We start from the raw sequence: 24,586 nt of genomic DNA on the forward strand, positions 1-24,586 counted from the left end.
TCCATGTGATTAGCAGGCCACAACACAGCTGCTTCCGGGGGCAGGTGTGCGACACAAAAGGTGAGCGGATGACAGCAGGCCGCGCTGGTCTGATGGGATTACACGTTAGCAGGCATGAAAAGAAATGCTGGAGGAAGATTTGAAAAATGTTCTTCCCAATTCCCCCCCCCACTAATTTGGGGGCGGTTATTTATTTATATAGATAGACACACACACACACACACAAAGATTCAGTCGTGTGTGTGTAATCCTGAATTATGTCTGTCTAAATAAAACCATTCAACGAAAGACTTTTAGGATATTTTTATATAAATAATTAAAAAATATTCATTGGAAAAACAAAACTAAAAGGGGGAAAGGGAAAACTCCCCTCACAAGACATCAGTCTGTCCTCCTCTCCCAGCTTTTGTACAGCATGCAGGTTGTATGTTGGTTAAAAGAGCATCATGTCACAGATTGATGGAAACCCTCGCCAGCAATTATTCCATACCCGGCTTTTTAATCCAGGTGTTAATACACTGTGTCCTCACTAGTGGACAATTCTGCACATTTCTTTCTATTAGATGGCATTTTTTGCACACGAGGACAACACAGTGTACTATTAGACAGCTGCATGCAACTAGTATGGAGGACCAAAATTTTAAATAAATGAATAAATGACTAAACGTGAAAATAAAAACACATTAAAAAAATCTAAAATTAACCCTCCCAAAAAATGTAAATAAAAATTATATTCTTTAAAAAATTTGAATCTCGTTTTTTATTTATTTTTACTTTACGGTATATATATATTTCCACTTATGGTATATTTATTTTTTTAATTATATATTTTTTATTTTCTCCTTTAGTCATTTATAATGTTGCCAGTTTGGGGCCTCCATAACTAGTACCACCAATAAAGAGCTAGATGCAAACTAGTAGAATATATATATATTTTTTTAACTAATAGCACACAGCTGCCTTACTAGTAACTTGCAATTGTCCTACGAGTGAGGACAAACTAGTACATGGACCTTAAGCTGGACATTAAATCCTATAAAAACAACAACATTTTCCATCCGTATTGAAAAATAGGTTTGTTTTTCCTCTTTAATGTTCTCCCGCCACACACACACACACGACAACGTGCCTTTTAACTGCTATAAAGTTCTGTAAAAACAAAAAAGGTAGTCCAAAAGCCACTTGTACAGATTCCGCAAATACCTTTGTTAAAAAAACAAACAAAAAACCACTCCACCTTTGCGCGAGGCTTGTGACCACAAAGTCGTTTTAATGCCGCCTCACCACGCCGCCCGCGTCCACGCTTTAGCGGCCGCGCCCGTTTGCTGGCGGAACGGCCGTTTCCTCGCTACTCCCGCTTGGAGAATCTGCTACACAAGCGGATCAAAGATCAAACATGATGAACGACAGGTTGCTCAAGAGTCCCCAGTGCAACATTTTGGCATGAGGCGGACGTCGGGAAGTTTTTGGAGGGTGTGGCGACGTGCAGGAGGAAAATGACCACCGTTGAAAAGCGTTTGCTTTTACTTTGTCTGGAGAGAAAGAGAATCGTTTCGAGGCGTCCTTCGTCCTTCCCGTCTTTGACAGCTGAGGTTCAGGTCATTTCCAGGAAGTCGGAAATGTTCCATGGGAATTTGCAACATTGGCTCTTAAAATAGGGAACTTAATGGCATTTTTTTGGTGGGGACGTGACGCAAGTGCCATGGCTTAACTCACAAATTACAAATGCAAATAGTCGTTTTTTTGCAGGGAAAACAAAACTGTCAAAACACCCCGCAATTTTTTTTAATTTTTTTTTTTTAATCCAGTTTTTCCCCCCTTCTGCATAGTTGGGCTAATCAAGATATTAGCATAATCCTGACTACAAGCACCAGTTTTTTGAATGACGTAATGTTCACACTCCCACCAGGCATCAAGTCAGTGTAATTGAACAAAAGCTGCATCTAACAATTATTTTAGTCGTTATGTCAACTAATCACCAATTGTTTTTTTTGTATTAAACTTTTAATTTATATGAATCTTTGTTTTCATTTTAATCCATTTATTCTACATTAAATGTAAAATTAGCAGTGAAAAAAAAAAGAAAAAAGAAGAGAACAAATGTTTGCGTTACTTAACATGACAAAATATTGCTCGTTTTTCCAAAGTCGTTATTTTGAAAACACGCTCTGCTTTCAGGGAGGACGACAGAAATCAGAATACTTTACTGTTGGGAGGCTGAAATTGCGAGGATTTTAATCATTTTAATTTATGATTAATTGATCATCAAAATAGTTTTAAAATCAAAATTTGCTCAATTGAAATGTGTACAACACCCTCTCTAATGGGACAACATTATTAATATGCCTTTGTTGATAATCTCTGGTATACAAAGCTCACAATCATTTTGAGGAGCAGTTTTGCTCTTCATTGACTTTAATTTAGTATCATTTTTTTGTAGCTCAATTCCAGACACCCGAAGCAAGGGTTTATAATTTTTTAATTTTTTTAATTTTTAAACATGACAATGCAATGAGTCTGTTGAATATAGGGCTGTAGCCATCAAATATTTCAGTATCCTACTGAAAATTCTGGAATTGTGTATTCAGGCAAATGATACTTTGACTTAATACATCTGACTTTAAAATAAACAACCAATTGGTTTACTTTTTTTTTTTTTTTATAAATATATACTGCAATCACCATATTTTATTTCTTAAATCCACACTGTGCATAGCAGCAAACTCCTCTACGATTATTTTCAGTGGGCCAATTTCAAACAAATATCAATTTAAACTTAAAAATAAGGCTTTAACAGCCTTTATGCAAATTCACTTGAGTAGCTAGCATTTGAGCTATTTCATGACTGTGCGTTTATGATCTTAGACCAGCTAATTACAAATATTCTTTATACTAGTAATTAGGGGGTGTTAAAAAAATAAATAAAACAAATAAAAAAATCGATTCGGCAATATATCGCGATATTACAGCACACAATTCTCGTATCGATTCACATGCAGCCAAATCGATTTTTAAAGATCAATTATTGATGGAAATATTCAACAAAATGTCTTACACTAAGCATGGAAGAATGTTATATTAATGGAACATTAAGCCTTAATATTTGATTTCAATGCGGTTCAAACATGAAACAGATTCTAAAATGTTTGTTAAATGCAGTGGCTTAGTTTATTAGCCTGAATTTTCAGATTAATACATTTTCATAATTTTTTTTTACAGTGTACACGTACAAGTTTACTGATTAGTATTTGCTAAATTTTTGTTTAAAAAAAATCGCAATAATTGACTTATCGATTCGTATCAAGATGAATCTGCATCGAATCGAATCGTGATACAGATCGAATCGCAAGGTACTCGGCAATTCACACCCCTACCAGCAGTACAAGTTTTGGACGCGTGATGGGCTCCAAAAAAATTAAAAACTCAAGAGACTGCAGTTAAAAAGGCAAACTATATTAATGTTGATGCTGTACTTTTCAGTTAGTGTTTAGATGACATTTGTTAGCTAATCCTTTAAGAGTTGTGACTTAAGGAAAAGCCAAGAGGAAAAGAAGAGCTCAGGAAATTGGAGAATGTTCTCAAATCCACACTTTAGTTGGTGAGAAACAAATTTGTCATTCCGCTAAAAATAATTCCAATTAAAAGATCTCTGGTCACCCGTTCACACGCTCCATTCAGCTTAATATGCGGTGTGACAAACTCTGATCGTCATCAGGTTAGCACAGTAGCTGCTGTAGATTGCTTTTGCTGCCCATAAAGCTGGGTAAAAGGTGAGACGTGCCTTTCGCAGCATGAACACCAAGGAAGGCGGGGCTTGTCCAGATGGAGTTCTGGGCCGGGTGCTGAAAGACTGCGCTGCGGAGACGGCAGACGTCTTCACCTCTAATCGACAACATCTGGCCGTCCTGCTCGCCGGTCGCTGCCTGCTTTAAAGCAGCTTACAATTGTTCCTCTTCCAAAACAGTCCAATGCCGCATGTCTGAATGACTCCAGACATTTGCATACCGAGCGAACCGGGTCAACTGAGGACGCCATTGCCACGGTGCTGCACGTACTTTTAGAGCCCCTGGAGCATAAAAACAACTATGCACGGCTTCTCTTTGTGGACTATAGCTCGGCCTTTGACACCAAAGTTCAAACTCGTCCAAGCTCCGCCAAATGGGACTCAACACCACCCTGCGCAATTGGACTGTGGACTTTTTAACCAAGAGCGTCAGAGCGAGCAAAAACACCTCCTCCGCCCTTGTCATCAACACCGGGGCCCCTCAGGGGTGTGTTTTGAGCCCTCTGCTCTACACCCGGTATACTCACGACTGCGCCGCCTCCTCCTTTCCGCCCAACCTCATCGTCAAGTAATGCCGACAACACCACCGTGCTCGGACTCATCTCCAACGACGGCGAGACAAGCGACAGGAGAGAGGTGCAACATCTGGAGTCATGGTGCCACAACAACTTGTTGGCTCTTGTTGAATTATTAACATTGTTTTTCAGTTTCAATTTATATTTTAGCCGTTTTGGATTTAGTTATAGCTGTGTAGCTCATTGAATAGTATTGTCTATTGTATTCTTATCTGTCTCTCTCGCCTGAGAAGAAAAGGGCAACAAGTTTCTTTTATTTCTTATCTAGAAGGGAGTGTAGTCTAGTACCGGTCTCAGCCGGTCGAAGTGAGACAGGCTGATTTATTATTGTTTAAGTCTAATCTGATTTGTATTCCTGGGAACTTCTGCCTTTTTGTGAAGGGGAGGAGGCTTTTCGTATTCACCCACTTTTCAATAAATAATGATGTGCAGGAGAAGGAGGGGCACACTTTTGAACAGAACACCGCTTGGGTGACTTCATTTGTGTGATCAGAAGCTTCTGTTATAATGATACCTTTGCAAAGGGACTTCTTCACCAGAATCTCACCATTCAGTTAATTGAACACGCAAAGAGTAGAATACAAAAATTGTCTACTCTAACACTCTTAACACCAAAAAGACCAAAGAGATTGTGGTGGATTTTTGTAGGAAAAAAAAACAAATCAAGCATCAATCTCTCTCTATAGGCAGCAGTGTGGTGGAGAGGGTGAGACGTTTCAAATTCCTGGGGGTAACTGACTGAGGACCTGTCCTGGGGAGATCATATTTCCACAGCGGTGGGCAAGGCACAACAACGCCTCGATTATTTGAGGAGCGCTCACATTCCCAGATCTCTGATGGTCAACTTTTGCAACTGCGCCATCAGAAGCGTTCTAACATATGGATTTCTTAGTGTGGTTCTCCAGCTGCACTCAGGCGGACCAGCAGGTTCTCAAGCGGGTGGTGAAAGCTGCTGGGAGAACCATTGGAACGACTCTCCCTGAGATTAGCACCATGTACTCCCCGCTTGCTGTTTGAGGAGCGTGCGCAACATTCTACGGGACCAGCACCATCCGGCTCCAGCTGCTGCCCTCAGGGAGAAGGTACAGGTCCATACGGGCCAGAACATCAAGACTGGCCAACAGTCTGTATCCACAGCCTACGAGGCTACTGAACTCTGCCTCTCTGCAACATCCAACAACAAGAACTTTGAACCGGTTTGCATTGTTGCAGAATGTCACTACTCCCTTTTTCCAGTTATACCCTTCTTACTCAACGTTTGACGACCATACTTGATTAAATGATCCGGTTTTGCACTGATGCCATTCTCAGGTATCTGAATATTTCTGCTCTGCACTTTATTAACGACAAGACCTTATGTTGCTGCTTAGACTTTGTTGTACTATGTCCTATACTGTGTCGAATGTTTACACTGGGTTATTTTACGGGATTTTGCGCTTTAACTCTGCTGTATGGATGCTCCAAACAAAGTTTCGTTGTTCCTTTGTGACAATGGGAATAAATATTCTGAATCTGAAAAATAATTTCTTACATATGGAAGACCTGACTTGTTGCACTTTGAGACAATTCATAATCATTTGAACAATTGTTCAATTAGAATTATGAACATATTTTCATCTCATCCTTGCTGATTTTAATGTTTGGGTAACACTTAAGTGACTAACACGTGTTAAAATTGACTTTGGAATTTAATATTTATGGAGCTTTTATCATGTCCTTGACATTTAAGAATTCCGTCGGAGAACTTTGGATTAGACTATCATGAGACAGGTTCGTTATACGCGACTGACGTGTTGTCGCAACAGTAAATCAATTATAGGGCACGTTTGTTCACATCCACTGCACAAAAAACACTTTCCTGGCCAATGTGTGGTTTTAGAGTTAAGAGTTTTTAATAATCACATTAAAAACACACTGCCTGCTCAGTTTGTGATCAAAGATTCTCTTGGGACGTTTGAACATACACACAAGAACACACACTGGTGAGAAACCTTTTGCCTGCTTAATTGAAATGACTATTGCGACAACACATCAGAAGGCTCAAACAAACTGGCCTCATAAAGGGCTAATCCCAATTCGTCTTTCCTATCAGCGGTTGAAAAAAATCTAACAAAAACGCTTGGTTGAACTCCACCAGCCAAATCAAGAAATGACGCCTGGTGGGAGTGTGAACAGTGGATGTTTGAGCCAGGATTATGCTTAAACAATTTTCACCCCCACAAATTAAGAGATAGCGGGATGATCTGGAATTTTGACCGTTTCATTTTCTGCAAATAAAGCCTTTAATTGGCAACCGCAGTCATCGTTTCAATGACTTTTTTGTGCCAAGACAAAATATGAGGTACAAACAGTAATGCCCTCACATGTGGGCAAGGCGAGCTATCTACTGGTCTGGAAATTAAGATCAGTTTCTCCAATGTTGCCAGTAATGTTTGACTGCAATGAACATGATTTTGATTTGATAAACCGACATCATTTGGAGCATTTATTTGCAGAAAATGGACAGAAAAAAAAGACAAAAAAAAAAAAGGTCAAAGTGTTTCCAGAGCTGTATTTTGCATGGGATGACTGCTTATGACAATACATAATTGTTTATTGATGCTTGAATACATTACCTTTCTATTAAATTACCCCCAATTTCCAATTTGGAATAAAATAAATAAATAAAACAAACACGCCCTATTTTAAATTCCCATGGAAATTTACCGTAGCTTTCCAGAAATTCTGCACCCATTCGCAACCCTACTCGGAGCACACGTTTCTACAAGGCCAGATGGTCCACGGAGGTACGTCAGCTTCAGCAGTTTTGTCTCACAAGCGTGTCCGCTGCAGACAGAGGAGGACGGGGGACAGCTCCGCCTATGAAAAAGGGAGAGGGACAGGAAATTGACGTACATTTGCAGAGAGCAAAAAAAAAAAAAAAAAAAAAACGGTGAATGCCTCATCTAGATAAACATGGCGCAGGCGAAGGCCGTCAACTTGGGGATGAGTCACTGCCTCAAAAGATTAACACGCTGCATCTGCTCAGCACTGCAGCCATGACAAACAAACCCCTGAAATGCCACAGTGTGAAACAGACAACTTCACGAGAAGTTTGGGAAAATGATTGTCACAGTAACAGAGAATCTATTAGTGATAGGCAGATATGGGTTTTTCAGGGCTGATACCGATTAGTAGGCAAGGAGGCTGGCAATTGATATTTGGAGGTAATGTTCATTTGCGGTAAGAGAAAATATTAGCATCAAATTACAAAATACTTTTTTTTTAATTTTTTTACTGTAAATGCCATTAAGCATGTTAAAACCCTTCAAAATTAACTTTTAGGGTTTTTCTTTTAATTTAAACGTACAGATATTACAGTTTTGTTAAAAAATTCAAACAAAAACGTTTTCTATAGTAAATAGTTTTCCAAAATTTTAACAAACAAAGGAAATGTTAAACTTTGACTTTTGTTTTAATTTGAACAAAAGCAAAAAGTGCAGGGAATTTCCAGTTTCAGCAGCATCCCTTATAAAGGCAAGTGAAATTTTTACTAAATAAGTTTGATGAAATTAACCCAGTTTTAAATTCATCTTAAGCTGGTTATCGCAGGGACGAACGAATGTGTCAGTGTTCGTAAATGGTTTCAAAAGATGTTAAAAATGTATTTGTGACAAGTAAAAAGTGTCCAGGTCATGTTTGTAAACATTTGACCTGTTTAAATAAATCTGTGAACACCTTTGTGAACTTTGGCTTTTTCATCAGGGTTCATAAAAATGTTGCAAACATTTGCCGCTCAGAGAGATACCAACTTTGTCGGCATTCAGATGCGAGAGAGAAAAAAAAAGGCAGATGCTGATATTTGTCAAAATGTCAAATACTGGCATGTCCTTAGACTCTCATCATTCATTCCTGCATCACTCACTAAGAGAATAAACAGGAGATTTCAACCATTTCACTCCAATGATCATCACAAGAAATGTGAGGTTCGTCACCAATGGAAAAAATGAATGCTGTTCGAAATCTGCAGTCGTTTACGTTCAACCTTCAACTTAAAACATTTTGACCGTTTCAAAGAAACCCGCGGAGCTTGGCACCCACTTTCTTCGGGAGCGCACTTCACTCACCAGGGTGGGCTGCTGCCAACAGAGACTGAAGAGGAGAAGGGGGGGGGGGGGGGGCGTCATTGCTGCTTGCAGGTGGAGAGCTTGCGGATCTTGCTGGCCGTGGAGACCCCCTTGCGCGAGGGGTTGGATGAGGACGAAGACCGCCGTTCGGTTTTGGCCTTGCTGTTCAGGGAAGCCACTTCGGTCCCGTTCACGCAGACGGGCTTGGCCATCGGCGGGCTGTAGTCCGCGTGCCCCAGATCGTGGTCTTCTTCGGCCACTTGTCCTAAAAAGTTGGAGATTGGGGGGGAAAAAAACGAATTTGAGACATGAAATTTATGACCTAGAAGTGTTTTCATACAAATATTAACTTACTGATAGACTACAACAGCATGACTGGACTTATGTACTTGTAAACTGAGGATATCCTATGCCGCACTGTTAACTCATTCAAACCCAAAAACGAATAAATACTTTTTTTTTTATCCATCCATCCATCCATTTTCTGTACCGCTTGTCCTCACAAGGGTCGCGGGGGTTGCTGGAGCCTATCCCAGCTGGCTTCGGGCAGTAGGCGGGGTACACCCTGAACTGGTTGCCAGCCAATCGCAGGGCACACAGAGACGAACAACCATACTCACAATCGCACCTATGGACAATTTGGAGTGTCCAATTCACCTGCCATGCATGTTTTTTGGAATGTGGGAGGAAATCGCAGTACCCGGAGAAAACCCACGCAAGCACGGGGAGAACATGCAAACTCCACCCAGGAAGGCCGAAGCCCGGACTTGATCTCACAACCTTTGCACTGGGAGGCGGACGTGCTAACCAGTCAGCCACCGTGCCGCCCTTTTTTTTTTTATACTTATCCTTTATGTTTTTTTTTATGCTAGAGCATACAGAAGGCTTTGATGCAGCTTTTGACATGAAGAGGTCGCTTAAAGCAATGCTAGTTATTATAAAAAAATGGCCATCAGGGGGCAGCAGAGCACAAGAGAACAATCAGGGCCATGTTGCAACAAGCTTTTTCCCCCAGTGTTGTCAACAGGTTTGTGAATATCGATGAAGCTATATTCTATTACTAATTGCTGCAAAACGGAAACGGCTACAAATATACTTTTACATTTTCCTGATGAAAGAAAGAGACTCTAATTTTTTTGTTTTGGTAGGTTCTATGTTTTTATAGCAACAGAACACAATATTCTTTGGATCCAGTAAAACAGCTAGAAGCGAAGGGGGTTGCTTCAGTAAAACTGTAGTATGAGTGTTTCATTGAAACATATTAACCTATTATTTTATCTATTGAAATAAGTCAAAACATAAGGAGTAGGACCAGATGCGTTTTTAACTTCTTCCTACTCCCTTTTGAACATGTCAACTCTTTTCTTTCTTTCTATTCTTGTTTTTTTCTTTTATACTTGTAATGTGTTTTATAGTCTTCTATGTTTATATGTTCAATAAACCAACCAAACCCAAATGGCTGCGAGTGGATGAGCTAAAGGATCAAAATCTTGAAAAGTGAGTTACATGCGGGGAAGCCCCCCCACACAAAAAAGGAACGAAACAAAAGCATAACGACTGGTTACACTCAAAAGAATGAAGTCATGTTCTAACTGCTAGGATGCATTTTCTGCTCAACGGAAAACGTTATCATGCAAGATGCTCTGGACCGGACGTGCGGCGTCGCTTTGCAACACGTGGGAGTGAATCCTGGAAATCCATTCGCACTCCCAACACCAGAAGCATCTCCACTGGACTATTTATAGAACACTTCATTCACACTCGGCAGCTCCAATTGGGCCCAAGTGGGGCACCACTTCGAGATGCCCGGCCCAACACAGGCTGCATTTATCATTTCAGGCTGTTGCCTAGCAACTGATATGTCGTGAATTGTGCGGAAAATAAGCGAAGAAGACTCTGGCATGTGGTCAATATCGTCGTTATCTTAGCGCAGGGAGCACGTGCCGCTTGGTGACATGCTGCCCCCTATTGGCTTGGAGAGTCCTTGCTTGTTAAATCGCACATCAAGTTCACTTGGTAACTTGACTTGAGTGACTCAAGTTACAAGTTTGGAGTTATGAGCCGTTACACGGTCAACTCTGTGTTCAGAGTAAATCAAATGGAGCAATTTGGTACTGTAATGCCCTCACATGTGGGCAAGGTGGGCCAGTCGCCAACCCACTTTTAGCCTTTCAGAGATTCGTTTGACAAGTCATTTGGGGATATCAAAAAAGCTTGTTTATTCCTTTAAAAAAGTGAAACAAGATTGTTTATTGCCAATATTGTCACATTTTCTTATTATATACCACAGATTTTAGATACATTATCTGCCCACTTGTATTTTTAAGAAATGCATTTAAGCACCACGTATATATTGATATGTAGCAATAGATGATGTTGAATTATTTTTTGGGTCTTTTTTTTTTTCCTTCTCTCTTGTGTTTGTTTATTAAAAATATATGCCAGCAACAGAAAGACTGAAATTAAAATGAAAAGATTTAAAATAAGTGTTGGTTTTTTTTAAACATACATGATCATTAAGCACAGCTTACATGTTCAAAGGGAGTAGGAAGAAGTAAAAAAAAAAAAAAGAAGAGTCCTACCTCCTTTACAAGAAAAACTAAATCACACACAAAATACAAAACTGTAGCTGCCATTCATTTTGTGTTGATTAGGAGCAGATATTACAAGTTTTACTTCTTTCTGCCCCCTTTCATTTTTCTTGGAATAAGTGAAATCAAAGAAATCTCGCCCCATAGATTTTGATCGATGAACTGACGTCAGTAGCGATTCTGCCGGCTTAAACGGCACATTTGAGTGAGCCTGGTTTGTTTAAAAGCTGCAGGCTAGCTAGCAACTAGCGGCTAATGCTGGAGATGCTAATGGTGGAACTGGCGATTTCAATTATTTCAGGACAACGTTGTGACGTTGACATCTTTGGCAGAAGTTTGGAAGACACCACAACCGGAGTGGACTGAATTAAAAATAAATAAATAAATAAAGCCAGCGGTCTGCCGGGAACAACTTTGAAAAGTCAAAAGGGTACTAATGTCTGCGTATTACTCTGCATTTGGAAATACTTTTTTTGAAGCCACACCACTGGCTGCGTGTTCCGTCATAGCATGAACAATTCTTGCTTTTAGCTCGACTCGTTTCGCCGACCGTCTCGACGCATGAAAAACTTCTGGAAATTTGTTACTTTGTTACATAAAATATGTTGGAATGCAGTATGGCTTTTTCTATGCATCTACGTACTGGTAAAAATCAGAATAATAAATAAATAAATAAATAAATAAATACATTGTAAAAATAAATATATATATTTTTTACGTTTCTGTGTATGTATAGTACGTAATGATTTTGGGTCATTTTGCAAGGGTATAAAAATAAAAATAAAATTAAAATCGTATTCACGGGATTTTACGGTACAACGCTGTCCAGTACCGTTTATCAGACAACGAGAACAGATCATCAATATTGGGGTGAAAGCTTGGCTGTGAAGGTCCCCGAAGAGCACACAAACCTGGCACTGTGAAATCCTGAGTGTAGATGATCTCGTCCTCGCCGTCATAAAGTTCGTCATCGTCCTCCTCAGTGTAGCCGTGGAGATCCTCCAGGTAGGGCACCACCGTCATACTGCGCCAAGGGTCCCTGCTCTCCGCGCTGGCGGGGATGGGCACGGGCAGCTCCGTTGGGGGGTGTTTCTTACGAACCCAGCTGGAAAAGGAACACATCGAAGCGGTATATGCGTGAATGCGTTACACGAGGATTGTGCGGCAGGGAGAATAGAATGGAGCCATCCAGACTGGCATTGATAGAATACGACAAAAGTACTTACTTGTGTTGTCTTATGTTTTGTATGGAAAACCTCTTTGCGGGGTCATACTCAAGCATTCCTGAAAACAAAAGAAGGGAACACTTGAGGCACAACCTCAAAATTAGGGATTGGCCTGGACGATTATCGGCGCCGATATTGGGCATTTTGACAAATATCGGTATCTGCCTTTTTTTATTTATTTAAATCTGACGGCCGATATAAGGTAAATCTAAAACCCTTTTTAATCTTAGGGACCCATTTATTTAAATTTTCAGTTAATTTTATAAGAGATGCTACTGACCCTGGGAAGCTTCTGAACCATTTGTTTTTGTTCGACATTAAAATAAAGAAATGTGAAAGTTTAAGATTTCAGGCATTTTTCAATTTTGGGAAAAAAAATATTTACTGTAGAAAACTATATAGAGCTACGGTATTTACTTGCAAGTTTCCATCTGCTTTAAGACGTACCGATTATACTTGGGAGCTCCCTGAACGCTTTGTTAGAAATTTAAAAGGATAGCATTCGTCTAAGATTTATAAAAAAATAAAAACGTCGACATTTTGAAAAGTCTGTAAAATGGTTCAACAAACATGCTTAAAGACATTACAACAGAGTCAAGATTGGCATTTATATTTTAATCCGTATCGGAACTGAAAAAGCATATCAGTCCATTTCTACTCAAAATAACTTACTGCCAATGTGACTGAAAGGGGACAGGTGCAAAAAAAAAAATAAAATAAAAAATTAAGAGCTGCTGACAACATAGCGAGATTGTCAAGGTGGAAGCAGAGGTCACGGGAGAGAAATAATGGGCTGTCGCTATAGAGCACTTTTAAAAAGCAATTCATCAAATAATTGGAACAATATTTTGCAGCAAGGTTCATTGAAACATCTGTTTAGTGTGTCATTAACCAATTTTAGTAGTATTGTTTAACTCATTCACTCCCAGACATTTTCACTGAAGCAACCCCCTTTGCTCCCAGCTGTTTTACTGGATTTTGACAGATTTTGCAAGGCCCACAGAATATTATTGTGTTCTATTGCTATAAAAACACTTAACCTACCAAAAGAAAGATTAGTGTCTTTTTTCCATCAGGAAAAAAAAAAAAAAAAAAAAGAAGTATATTTTTGTCCGTTTCGCAACAATTAGCATTAGAATATAGCCAAGTTTCATCATTATTCACAAATCTGTTTAAAACGGTGGGGAAAATAGCTTTCTCAACATGGCCCTGGTTGAGCTTTTTTTGCTCTGCTGCCACCTGCTGGCCGTTTTTGTAGTAACTACAATTTCTTCAACCGTTTTCTGCAGCTGAGAGGCTGCATCAAAGCCTTCTGTAAAAAAATTATTTGGGACACTTAAAACATTTGAAAAAGAAACTTCATTTATACGTTTTGGGGAGCAAAGGAGTTAATGATTAAACAAATAAGTGATGTCAAATGAGGGAATGATGAGAACTATTTTTGGGTACTGATTAATGCGAACGGCTACTAGTTTGATACATTTCCATTCAAATTTGAGTTGCATCATTTTAAGAACTGGCGGAAACTGAAGACCCCTGCATACATTTGCTGCCCAAAAATAGTTTGAGAGTGCAGAAAATGAAGAGATTTCAATCAAACAATTCATGAGGGGGGGGGGGTGTTGTTAAGGCAAACTAAACCACTGTGACGGACAAACACACTCATTTTCGGCCCTCGTGTGGGGAAAAGCAAAATGTCAGCACGGTGAGACAGCAGTGATGTGTTGCAGACACAAACCTAATAATAATGCAACGCTGGTCATAGCGCAGGGCTTATTTTTAGACAATGTCATATTTACGGGCCAGCTACGTCTGATATGATGCATCATCACACGCAGACGTCAAACGCTGAGTGAGGCGCGGAATACTTTTGACGGTTGCAGCTTTTTTCCCACCTATTCAGTTGATGAGCTGTAAATTCAACAGCAGCCACTGAGATCAAAACAAGCCATCGAACATGATGTCCTTTTTCAATGGCAGAATTCAACTCTCCCACGTGGAGGCAATTCATGAATGGGACAACATGTCCATAAAAGGAAACACTGCAGACCAGGGCGCTGTATTTTTTTTTTTTAACATAAGAAAGCGCACAGATTCAGCTTTATATCTTGATGTCTTCGCCTCAGTTTTTGCCAGCATTTTATTTTTCAGCATTTCACAGGCAGTTCATGAAGCCAATACAAACGAGGTTCACCATAAAAAGACTCTTGACTTGTTTTTGCTTTAAAACAAGCGTCTTTGCAGCAGCCTGCCGGAGTGTTTAGTATTCTGCCGTCGGCTCCAGATCAATAGAAACGACGTCAGCAGCTGAAGGGATTTCTAGTGCGTGCGTGCGTGTGTGGCGGGGGGCGCGGGGGGGGGGGGAGGGGGGGGGGGAGACCCAACGACTTCAAATGTCATAGCACCACCAGCTGGACACGCTGATAAAGGACACAAAGCGCATCATCGCTGCAGTGTGCCTTTTTGTTCTATTTCTGGCACGATTACTTTAGCTATCATTGCAGCACAACATACAATACTAGATTATCACCTGGGATTTTGGTATATGCTTCTCTGGATAGCTCATCTTTCAAATTGAACATAAATGTCGTTTCTCTCGTTATCTTCAGATATGTTGGTTGTGTATGTAAGCTATATAATTGTTTGCAACTGCGATGGCTGCAGTTTTTTCCACGTTCATGTAATTTCCTAGTGAGTAGCACGGAACGGAATGACAAAACAACAGGCAAAGGCAGGTTGTGGGTACGAATAAGGAGTACAACTTTTAACTATTGTGCAATCTAGTTAGTAATTGTTAGACAAGCCCACATTTTCAAAAGCCACGCACACAATTTAAATAGTAAAAGCACAATGTTACAGTTGCCATGAGCCTTAAAATAGCATGCTAAATTCTACTGGGGGGGGGGGGGGGGCGGTTATTCTATCAGATGTAAATGAGTCATTACTCACTCCCACCCCGTGTATGAATTTTTTTCATTGAAATTAATGTAGCGTTAGCGTCAGCCATCATTCCGTCACCCTTTTGTTTCATACATAAAATGCATGCATGCAAATGTGGGATTTAATCAAATCGTCAAGTGTTTGAATCCAACTTTTCCAAAAACAGATTCTGGTGTTAACACATTTCCTTTTACGAGTCTCATTTCAACCGATTTAATGCAATTGTTCAGTTTTCTTTAATGCGTATAAACGTACTGAGCACTTTAACATCAGTGAGCATTTGTGGAAGTAGCGGACACAAATAGCTCGATATTGACAAAATCTGAAATCTTGCCTCCAGATACATATTTGGCAAATGGCAGTACAAAGTTTATTTTTTTTATCGTTTCCCACTTGAGACCCACTATTTACATAACTAAAAAGTCAGTTTTCCTTAACTGTTTGTTATGCCACCCAAAGAAGAAGAAATTACCCCTCACTCTCTGCCACGACTATAGACTTTAGCGCCAGTGCCACCAACTGTAGTGGATGTGCAATTACACTATTCTAGTACGGGGAAAAAAAAAAAATACAAAAAATTTTACAAATATTTGAGGGTCTCACGCTCTATTTGAGGAAAAACTGCCTTAAAGGGATACTTGACTCATTTAGCCCTTTTCAGCAGTAAGAAGTTCATATTTTGTCTAATCTGATAACATCATTTTTTTCATGTGCAAATAATACCTTTAAAAACACACTTTACCACCTGCTGTCAACTAAAAAATGACATGTATGCTTAGGGCTCAGGTCACCAATCATGGCTCAGTTTGCGAATGTCACGTGACCAAACCTAGAAAACAGGTGAGCCGTGATTGGTCGTTAGCTGATCTTTTAGCAACGTGTGATGTCATTTTCAGTCGACAGCAAGTGGCAAAATGAGTTTAAAAGGTATTCATTGTAAATGAAAAATAATGATGTTATAAAAAAATAGATGGAAATGTAAATGTGTTTATTGCTGAAAATAGCTAAAAGAGTCAAGTAAGCGTTTGTCCCTTTAAAGCAGGGGTGCTCAAATTCGGTCCTCGAGAGCCCCCCATCCAGCCTGTTTTCCACGTTTCTCTCCACTAACACACCTGATTCATGATCAGGATCGTCATCAGGCTTCTTGCCAAGCTTGCTGATTAGCTGATCATTAGATTCAGCTGTGCTGCAGGAGGGAAACATGGAAAACAGGCTGGGTAGGGGCTCTCGAGGACCGAACTTGAGCACCCCTGCTTTAAAGTCATGGTGCTATGAAAGCAGTAGGAAGACACGATCGTCAAACGTACTGCATCCTACACTTGTAAAACCCATGACAAAAACATTCCATCGATTAAACACTTACCTCGCAGTAGGTCTGAGAGGAGCGGTCCGCAATCTTCAGGAATAGTAAATTCTCCTTTTCCAATGTTCTCAAATAGCTTATAGATGTTGTCCCCCTCAAACGGATAAAGACTCGTAGTAATGTTGTATCTGAACGGAAAGAGACACGAAAGGCAATCACTGCCAGAACTCGGGAGATGCATTTTAAACCATGCAAAAGGGTGATCAACCCCCGCGACTCCTCACAGTGTTACGCCCGCCGACCAGATGTCCACTTTGAACCCTGAAAAGGTGTCCAGGCCGTTGGCAATCTCCGGCGGCTGAAAGGCCGGCGAGCCCTGGCTGGTGCGACACGTGTCGTCCTCTGCAAATGGGTGCAGGGCCTGAAGACACAAAAAGTCAAGCGGCATACATTCCCAACCTTCATCCATTTTGAATTTTTTTTTTTTTGAAATGTGATCAAATTGGTATGTGCAAGCTTACCTCAGCCACTCCCAGGTCAGAGATTTTAAGTGCCCCGTCTGTGGTCAACAGCAGATTGCCTGGTTTAATGTCCTTATGAACAATTCCCTGGCTGTGCAAATATTCAAGGCCATCTAAGAGTTGGCAAAAGTACCTGCAGGGAAAAAGTGAGAACAACAATTAAAATCAAAAATTTAAATTCAAACCTTAGGTGGACGAGTATTGTGAGACAAGTGATTACACATTCACGCCATCAACCGGCAGCCATTTGAAAAGCAGAAGCGCAGCAGTTTAGGATCTAAATTTAAACCGGGAGCTATAGTTGCGGAGAAGGCAAGTTTAAAAATAGAATAAATGGGGGGGTTAGAAAGGGGGCGTGGGAAGAGCGAGGGGGAAACGACAAAGACATACCCGTGAGCTTGAAATATAGGAAACCTTTTTTCCGGGACGCTGTCCAGCATTTCTTGCATCCCGCACACGCAATACTCCATCACCATATACGTAAGTCACAAGTCAAGGGCATTCCAAGGTCACAATATAATTAGGTCAAACGAGAGCCGAAGCAAAGGCCCTTACAAAATAATGTTGACATACTGTTCAAGAGATTTATTGACTCAAAAATAATTATGTTGATTGTAGTTTGTTTGCGTTGGTACACAAACTACACGTGTTTGCAGTCGTGCTGGGCAATAAATCAAATTTGATTGTCTTTTTTTTTTTTCGAATTGTTTCAAATTTGCTACGTCTTGAAATCGAGTTTTGTCTTCTGGATGATTGAAATACGTTTTTATGTTCTGTTAAATCCAAATGTTATTGCAAGTTGCAATTTTGCACAAGTGGCAGGAATCTGGATTGGTGGTTTTCAAGACATGTTTACACCAACTGCCAACTAAATTGGTGTCATTTTAGCGCCGATTTAGAATCCGTATACGGTATTGTCTGAACATTTTGCACAGGAATTAGTTTTGAATACATGAAACCTTTAAAACTGTAATAGTCCTGAATGACTGAATAAATAAAATAAAATAAATAAATAATCATCAGAGATATTTTTTGGCCACATTGCCCAGCCCTCGTTTGTAGCAATTTGAAAGAAATTGAACATTGGTTGATCTTTTTACATGACAATTAATAATTGAAATGATATATTTATAAAAGACAAAAGCAACTAAAAGCACTTGAGGATATATTTTCTGCTTCTCCTCATTGTAGAGGACGTCCACCAACTGAATCACATTCTTGTGTTGGAGTCTTCGTAGCAGCTGAATCTCCCTGTGAGAAAGACAAAAAAACAACATGGAAACGTTTAATCGGCGGGTTTTTAGCTTAACATTTTAGCAGGCTTTTATGAACCCTTAAAATGGCCATGCCAAAATTCCAGGGAAGCTCAACATTCATCACCGGAGCTGTGAGGACTTACAAATAATACAGTGACCCCCCCACCCCCCCCCCCCACCCCAACCCACCGCCGCTATTCGCAGGAGCTGAGGATTAGTAATTGCACGTAGATGCCAAAAGATGGTGACAAAGCACTTCCTGTAAAACGGAGAAGATCATAAAGCACCAACGCCATACATCTAGCATATCATGAATATGTTACATAAAAAAAAAAAGTATTTTGGACCGCTAAATTATTCAACCAAACCCCCTTCAACATGAGGCTCACCAATAGTATTAGCGAGCTGGAGCCATCGCTTTACCTTCAGCGAGTCGAAGGCGCGTCATCGCCTGCTTTCGATATAAAAAAAGGCAAAATGTCCACAACAAACAGCATAACAAAAAAGTGCGCCTTGTCTTGGTGAGCTGACACAAAACCGCTGGCCCGAGTCCTTCACGTTGTCTCGCTCAAATTAAAAAGTCAGCAACCTGCTGCACGAGTAAAAAAGTGACTGCCATCAACTAAGTAGTCACACATGCTACGGCTAATTTACCCACAATGCCGTTCCCATGAGTCGTCCACACACCTTGTGATCAATGATAAATCACGCCCACCTACACGCTAGCATGCGAGTTAAATAAACATGGCAGCGCGCCACAAACTGACGTGACATCACAACTGGGCAAACAAGTGATGCCACAAATGATTTTAAGTTGATAAAGGAGCCGTCAACCCAAAAGAAAATTTTGACAATGATATGTTCTATGGAGCCCTGCTGGTCGAAATATGGAATTCGGGTTCATATTGCGTTAGTGGAATATGAGTTAAGCAGCAAAAATCCAGCCGTTTTTATCCATCTCAGAGGGCGGCCATTTTGCCACTTGCTGTTGACTGAAGATGACATCACAGTTGCTCAGGTCTCAGTTAACAACCAATCACAGCTCAGCTTTCAGAAAACAGGTGAGCTGTGGTTGGTTGTTGCAAAATGGCCGCCCTCTGAAATGGACAAAAATGGCTGGCTTTTGCGTCATAATTCATATATTCCACAAATGTAATATTAATCAGAATGTCATGTTTAGAGTTAGACATCACATATAACATATTATTGGCAAGAAATGTTCAAGATTGACTTCCACTTTAAACTCATTGCATTCTATCATGGTGCATTCAAGGATCACGTACAACACAGCACATGTCAAATCCAGGTGGAACCCCCCCCCACTATCAATTAATTAAACCCAACACCACCAACATTTAAACAAATGGCGACAAAATAATAAGTTTATTGTAAAGAATAGAGATCAGGGGCATATCTTAGAAAGTTAACTGGAAATATACATAAATTCTTCCCTGAAGTAAAACCATTTTTAATTGATATCTATTGGGCCGTCCGATTATTATTATTTTTTCTTAAAGTCTGATGCCGATATATTGGTCAAAATCTTGAATATCGGTGCTGATAATCTCCCTGATTCCCTACATTGGCCTGAGCACAAAAAAACTGGATAGATGACATTTTCGGCGAATACCAACGAGCAGGTTCCAACAACAACATGAAGCGCTCTTTTAAACACGCCATCTTGGAGACTTTCTTGCCTTTGTGAACTCGTGCAACGGCTCCCTAATGAGTCCTCTATAATTAGCGCAGACTGCAGTAATATTTAATGATGTATGGTGTGATTAAATCCTCGGCGAGAAAAATAGGAAATTCTGAACAGGACGGAGAATGAGGCGAAGGAAGACAAATGATTAACACCGGGAAAAAAAACGAGAATACCCCCCCAAAAATAAGCCCTTAAAAAGCTGTTTTCTTTATTTGTGTATAGGTTGAATAATAAGAATTAATAAAGATTTAAAACATACCAATAAAGTGTCAATGTTTTTAAATACAGATTAAACCTGTGCTCCTTCTTTCCCATACCAATGATTAAAGTCTTTCAAAGTATTTTTTAAATGTTTAAACAATGTGAAAATATTTATTTTGTTATTAAGCCCCTAATTTGGGATATTTTATTTATTTATTTATTATCATTTTCTTTCTTTTTTTATATACAAAAAAAAAAGAGAGCGTTATTCAGGGGATTTTACAAGTACTAATTTAGGCAATGACAAACACTTTTAGGGGGACATTGATGACCGGCGTTTTCTTGTCAGGGCCCCGTCCTTGTTTCAGTACGATGCAGTCACACAATATGGCGTCCCCCCCCCCCCCCTCGCCGACACTTAACTACCGTCGACAGTCGAAAGTGATGGTGACAGCTGCTCTGGCGGCGGTAACAACCGGATCATAATCACAGTTACCATGCCAGGATTACGACCTCTGACCCAACCAGCCGTAAAACGGCCCAGAGTACTATTTCTGTCTGTTGTTTGTGACATCAGTGCAATAGCTGAGACTTTGAGGCCAACGTGCAGCCACTGATACGTCTCCTGCTCATGAACAATCGGGAAAACAAGAACAAAAAAAATACATTCAAGTGAACCGTAAACATTTCTTGACAATAATATGTTATATATGTGACCTCACTAGTCTAAACATGACATTCTGATTAATATTACATTTGTGGAATATGAGTTATGAAGCAAAATCCAGCCAATTGTATCCATCTCAGGGGGGGCGGCGGCCATTTTGCCACTTGCTGTCGACTGAAGACGACATCAATGTTGCTCGGGGCTCAGGCAACGACCAATCACAGCTCACCTGTTTTCTGAAAAGCTGAGCTGTGATTGGTTGTTAACTGAGCCCTGAGCAACTGTGATGTCATCTTCAGTCGACAGCACGTGGCAAAATGGCCGCCCTCTGAGATGGATAAAAAGCGGCTGGATTTTGCTTCATAAATGATATTCCACAAATGTAATATTAATCCGAATGTCATGTTGAGACTCGTGAGGTCCACTATTAAATTTTATTGTCAAGAAATGTTTAAGGTTGACGTCCTTTTAACATTCATTTATTAGTAAAATAATGATATGTACATTTAGGACATATTTTTTATTTAAATAATTAATTGTAATTAAATTACATACTGAAAAGATTTTTTTTTAAATGAGAATGAATTATTACTAAAATGAAATATTTGACATTCACATTTGGATAAAAACGGCTGGATTTTGCTGCTTAACTCATATTCCACTAATGCAATATGAACCAGAATGTCATTTTTAGAATAGTGGGGCTGCATAGAATATATTAATATTACTGTTAATTTTTTTTAAAGTGTGTTTTGTTACGTGGTCTCTCGACATAGCAGATTTTCACCAGGTGCATCTGGAATGTATTCCCTGTGGCAAACGCGGTTCACTGTAATCTTTTCACACGGCATATTTGAAAACGGAGTTGCTAAAAAAACGAATGCATGATTGTAACTACAATCTACGCCAGCGGACATCATCTGGATTTTCACGAGTATTCTGATATGGAAACTTCTCAAATACGGTCCATATTTTATGCAAATAAGCAGCACACAACATCAGGGTTCTCTTTTGTTAATTAGCGGTGGTAGGCTATATTACATTTGTTAATATTGATAGTTGCCGCAATAATAGACGCACTATTTATTGTGGGACGCAAGTTCTGCTTTTCAATAGACACATTACACTTTATTCTCTTTCTAAGAGAAAAATGACTCCCAATTGTTGGACATTCTGTCTTTTCCAGATGTCCTCCTTGCCTCACTAACTTATTTCCCCTACAAAGTGTTTATGAGTGGATATTTGTTATGCAGCCCTGCAAAGAATATTTATTTATAATATGCGTGCACAAACGAGATGAAAGGACACTCACTTTTTCACATTGGCTTCTCCATTGGGAATCCTCCTCAATTTCTTCTTTTTCAGAATCTTGACAGCCCTGCGGCAGAGGGTTTCAGAGTCCAGCATCTCTTTCACTTTGCCATACGATCCCTCCCCCAGCAGATCCCCCATCAAGTACTTTCCGATCAACTTCGCCCTCTTCCTGCGCGGCTGATAAATCACCTCGGTGGAGTCGATGCGGTGAATGAACGTGTCCATCTCCATCAGTTCGTTTTCATTCAGGTAGTTCAGGTGATGTATCTCCCCGGTACTCATGGCTGATCCACAGACTGAGCCTCGCGTGCAAACTACTTGGGAACAAAATCTCTTCCTGGTGCCGGAGAGTAATCCGCTGTTCTTGACCCGAAAATGAGAGGTAATAAAGATAAATACTGTAACGTGGGAGAGGGAGAACTCAGGCAAGGGGTGAGGATCAGTCCAGATTTGTAAACATGACTGTTCTTTTTAATCAAAAGCTGCACACCGAGGTGAAAATGTTATTAGGTCCACTGTCTTAGTTTTTCATTGCGTGACTTTTGTTTGAGGCAAATGCAATTCAACACAATGTATTTGTGTTTTTTTCCCAACCCTCAGCTCTATATGAATTAATACACTTCGCCCTTACGCCCTGGTTTAAGGCCATGGAGCTCATTTCTGTCAAGGATCCATGTTGCATGACAGTCTGCCTCGGGACACATGCATGTAAACCTGGACTGCGTCCAAACAAAAACACTTCCACTGCTAACTTGATGTCAGCGCTATCAGCTGGGCTTCTGTAGGAACGCCAAGCCTTCCAAAAGTGTGCTCCTCCAGGATTCAGGTGTCCTCCATTCCACCGTGGTTCCGGCTGCCTGGAAAACAACGGTCATTTAAACATGAATGAAACTGCACAGTTCTGAACTAAGTTTGTCTCTATTGAGAGCCAACCATAACATCAGGTGGATTGTTATGAGGGGTCCTGCGGGGATCAGTCCTGGCATAATTATGTAATTATTAATAATAACATACTTAAACTTGTGCATTTAACGCGAAACTAAAAATGATGAAGCAATGACAATGTATTATGCTCAACTAATAGCTAGCCAGGATGCTAACGTAGCCCCATCTGCTCGAATGAACTCGCTTGCCGTATTTACATTGTTAACATTAGTTCACGTTCAGCAAAACACGTAGCTTGGTCCACAAACTTCCCGAACACATAAAATCCTATGAAGTGCAAAAAAAAAAAAAAAACCGAGCATGAATTGGGATGCGTGAAACGTCGTCACACAAGTAAAGCTAGCGGTGACATGCAGCATTAGCTTGCCATCATTCACACTACAAACGTCAAGACAAGCGCTTTCCGATTTACCGGCGATGTTGGGGAAAAGTCGAACGGAACTGTCGGCGTGCGTATCTTTATCCTAAACCGGAGCAGAAGCCGAACATGCCTTGACGACCACAGCATCCATCCAGATAAATCCAGCTAACGCAAGCTAACCGGGCTTGCGTTCAAGTCCCAATGTAAACTGCTAGCTAGCTAGTTCATCGCCAAGTCCTCCGGCGTGGGAAAACTCACCCAAATTCCGCGTGTATCTTTGCTCAGTCGCAGACCTTCTTCGTTTGCTCGCGTGTGCGTCCTCAGAATAATAAAACTGTGCTTCGAGCCAAGTTTCATATGATTGAATATTTTTCGGACTCTTCGTATTACTCTGCCAGTCAGGTTGTCGCCATCTTGTTTACCTCCCTCCGAAACTCAAGTCAACGCGCACTGACAAGTCAGCGCGTTACTGCGTCAAATCAAAGTTTGCAAAAATGCAAAGTCCAAGCTGGCTGACAAAACATTATTTTCAAATAGCAACATTATCGCGTTAAGGAAGCGCGTCTCCTCAATGTGGGCATGCGGTCATTCGCAAATCATGAGCCGGTTTCATTCATCGCTGGAAAACATGAGCCACCTTGTCGGGACAACGCTTAGAAATATTTACTTTTTTTTTTTCTCCTCACACTAATAAGCAAAAGCATGTGTGAGAGCTTTACAGTGTGGTTAAGTCGTCACTTAATAATGCCTTGGCCAATTCTCGAGTGACGTGTGCTTGGCTGGGGGGGTTTCAGAGTTATAATTATCTTGAGTAAGCCCCTTGGGGGAATGGGGTGAAGGTCCGATTTCACTTCTCTTGTCACCCTTCTCACGACCAGGCTCCTCCAAACAGCAATCCCTCATGTTCAGAACCGGAGGGAGGAATTAATATTGTTAATAGTTATTGTGCATGGGTAAACTATAAACGCCTGCACCGCTTTAGTGCCTACTTATCACACGCAACTCCAGTCAATATCGGAAAATGTAATTAAAGCAGACAAGAAGTATGAAACAAAAGAGAGGGCTTTGAAACCAGAATAATGTGGGACACA

General features: G+C 40.3%; 1 protein-coding gene across 2 annotated transcripts; it reads right to left on the bottom strand.

Moving 5' to 3' along the window:
• Positions 1-288: 288 nt before the first annotated feature.
• stk11 (serine/threonine kinase 11) lies at positions 289-24,118 on the bottom strand. 2 transcript variants are annotated; one of them, XM_086070792.1, is made up of 11 exons: positions 23,754-24,118; positions 22,188-23,042; positions 18,214-18,297; positions 17,437-17,526; positions 17,047-17,179; positions 16,810-16,946; positions 16,586-16,713; positions 12,283-12,340; positions 11,968-12,161; positions 8,466-8,730; positions 289-7,218 (listed from the first exon to the last, which is right to left on the bottom strand). In XM_086070792.1, exons 2-10 carry the CDS (start codon positions 22,469-22,471, stop codon positions 8,522-8,524), a joined length of 1,317 nt encoding a protein of 438 aa, XP_085926918.1. In that variant the 5' UTR covers positions 22,472-23,042; positions 23,754-24,118; the 3' UTR covers positions 289-7,218; positions 8,466-8,521. The 2 variants fall into 2 exon arrangements, with proteins under 2 accessions (XP_085926918.1, XP_085926910.1); XM_086070784.1 differs by having other exon boundaries at positions 22,188-23,046.
• Positions 24,119-24,586: the final 468 nt, after the last annotated feature.

This window comes from Leptonotus elevatus, chromosome 1 (genome assembly GCF_054856555.1).
Source record: "Leptonotus elevatus isolate MCC_2025b chromosome 1, RoL_Lele_1.0, whole genome shotgun sequence".
Lineage (NCBI taxonomy): Eukaryota > Metazoa > Chordata > Actinopteri > Syngnathiformes > Syngnathidae > Leptonotus > Leptonotus elevatus.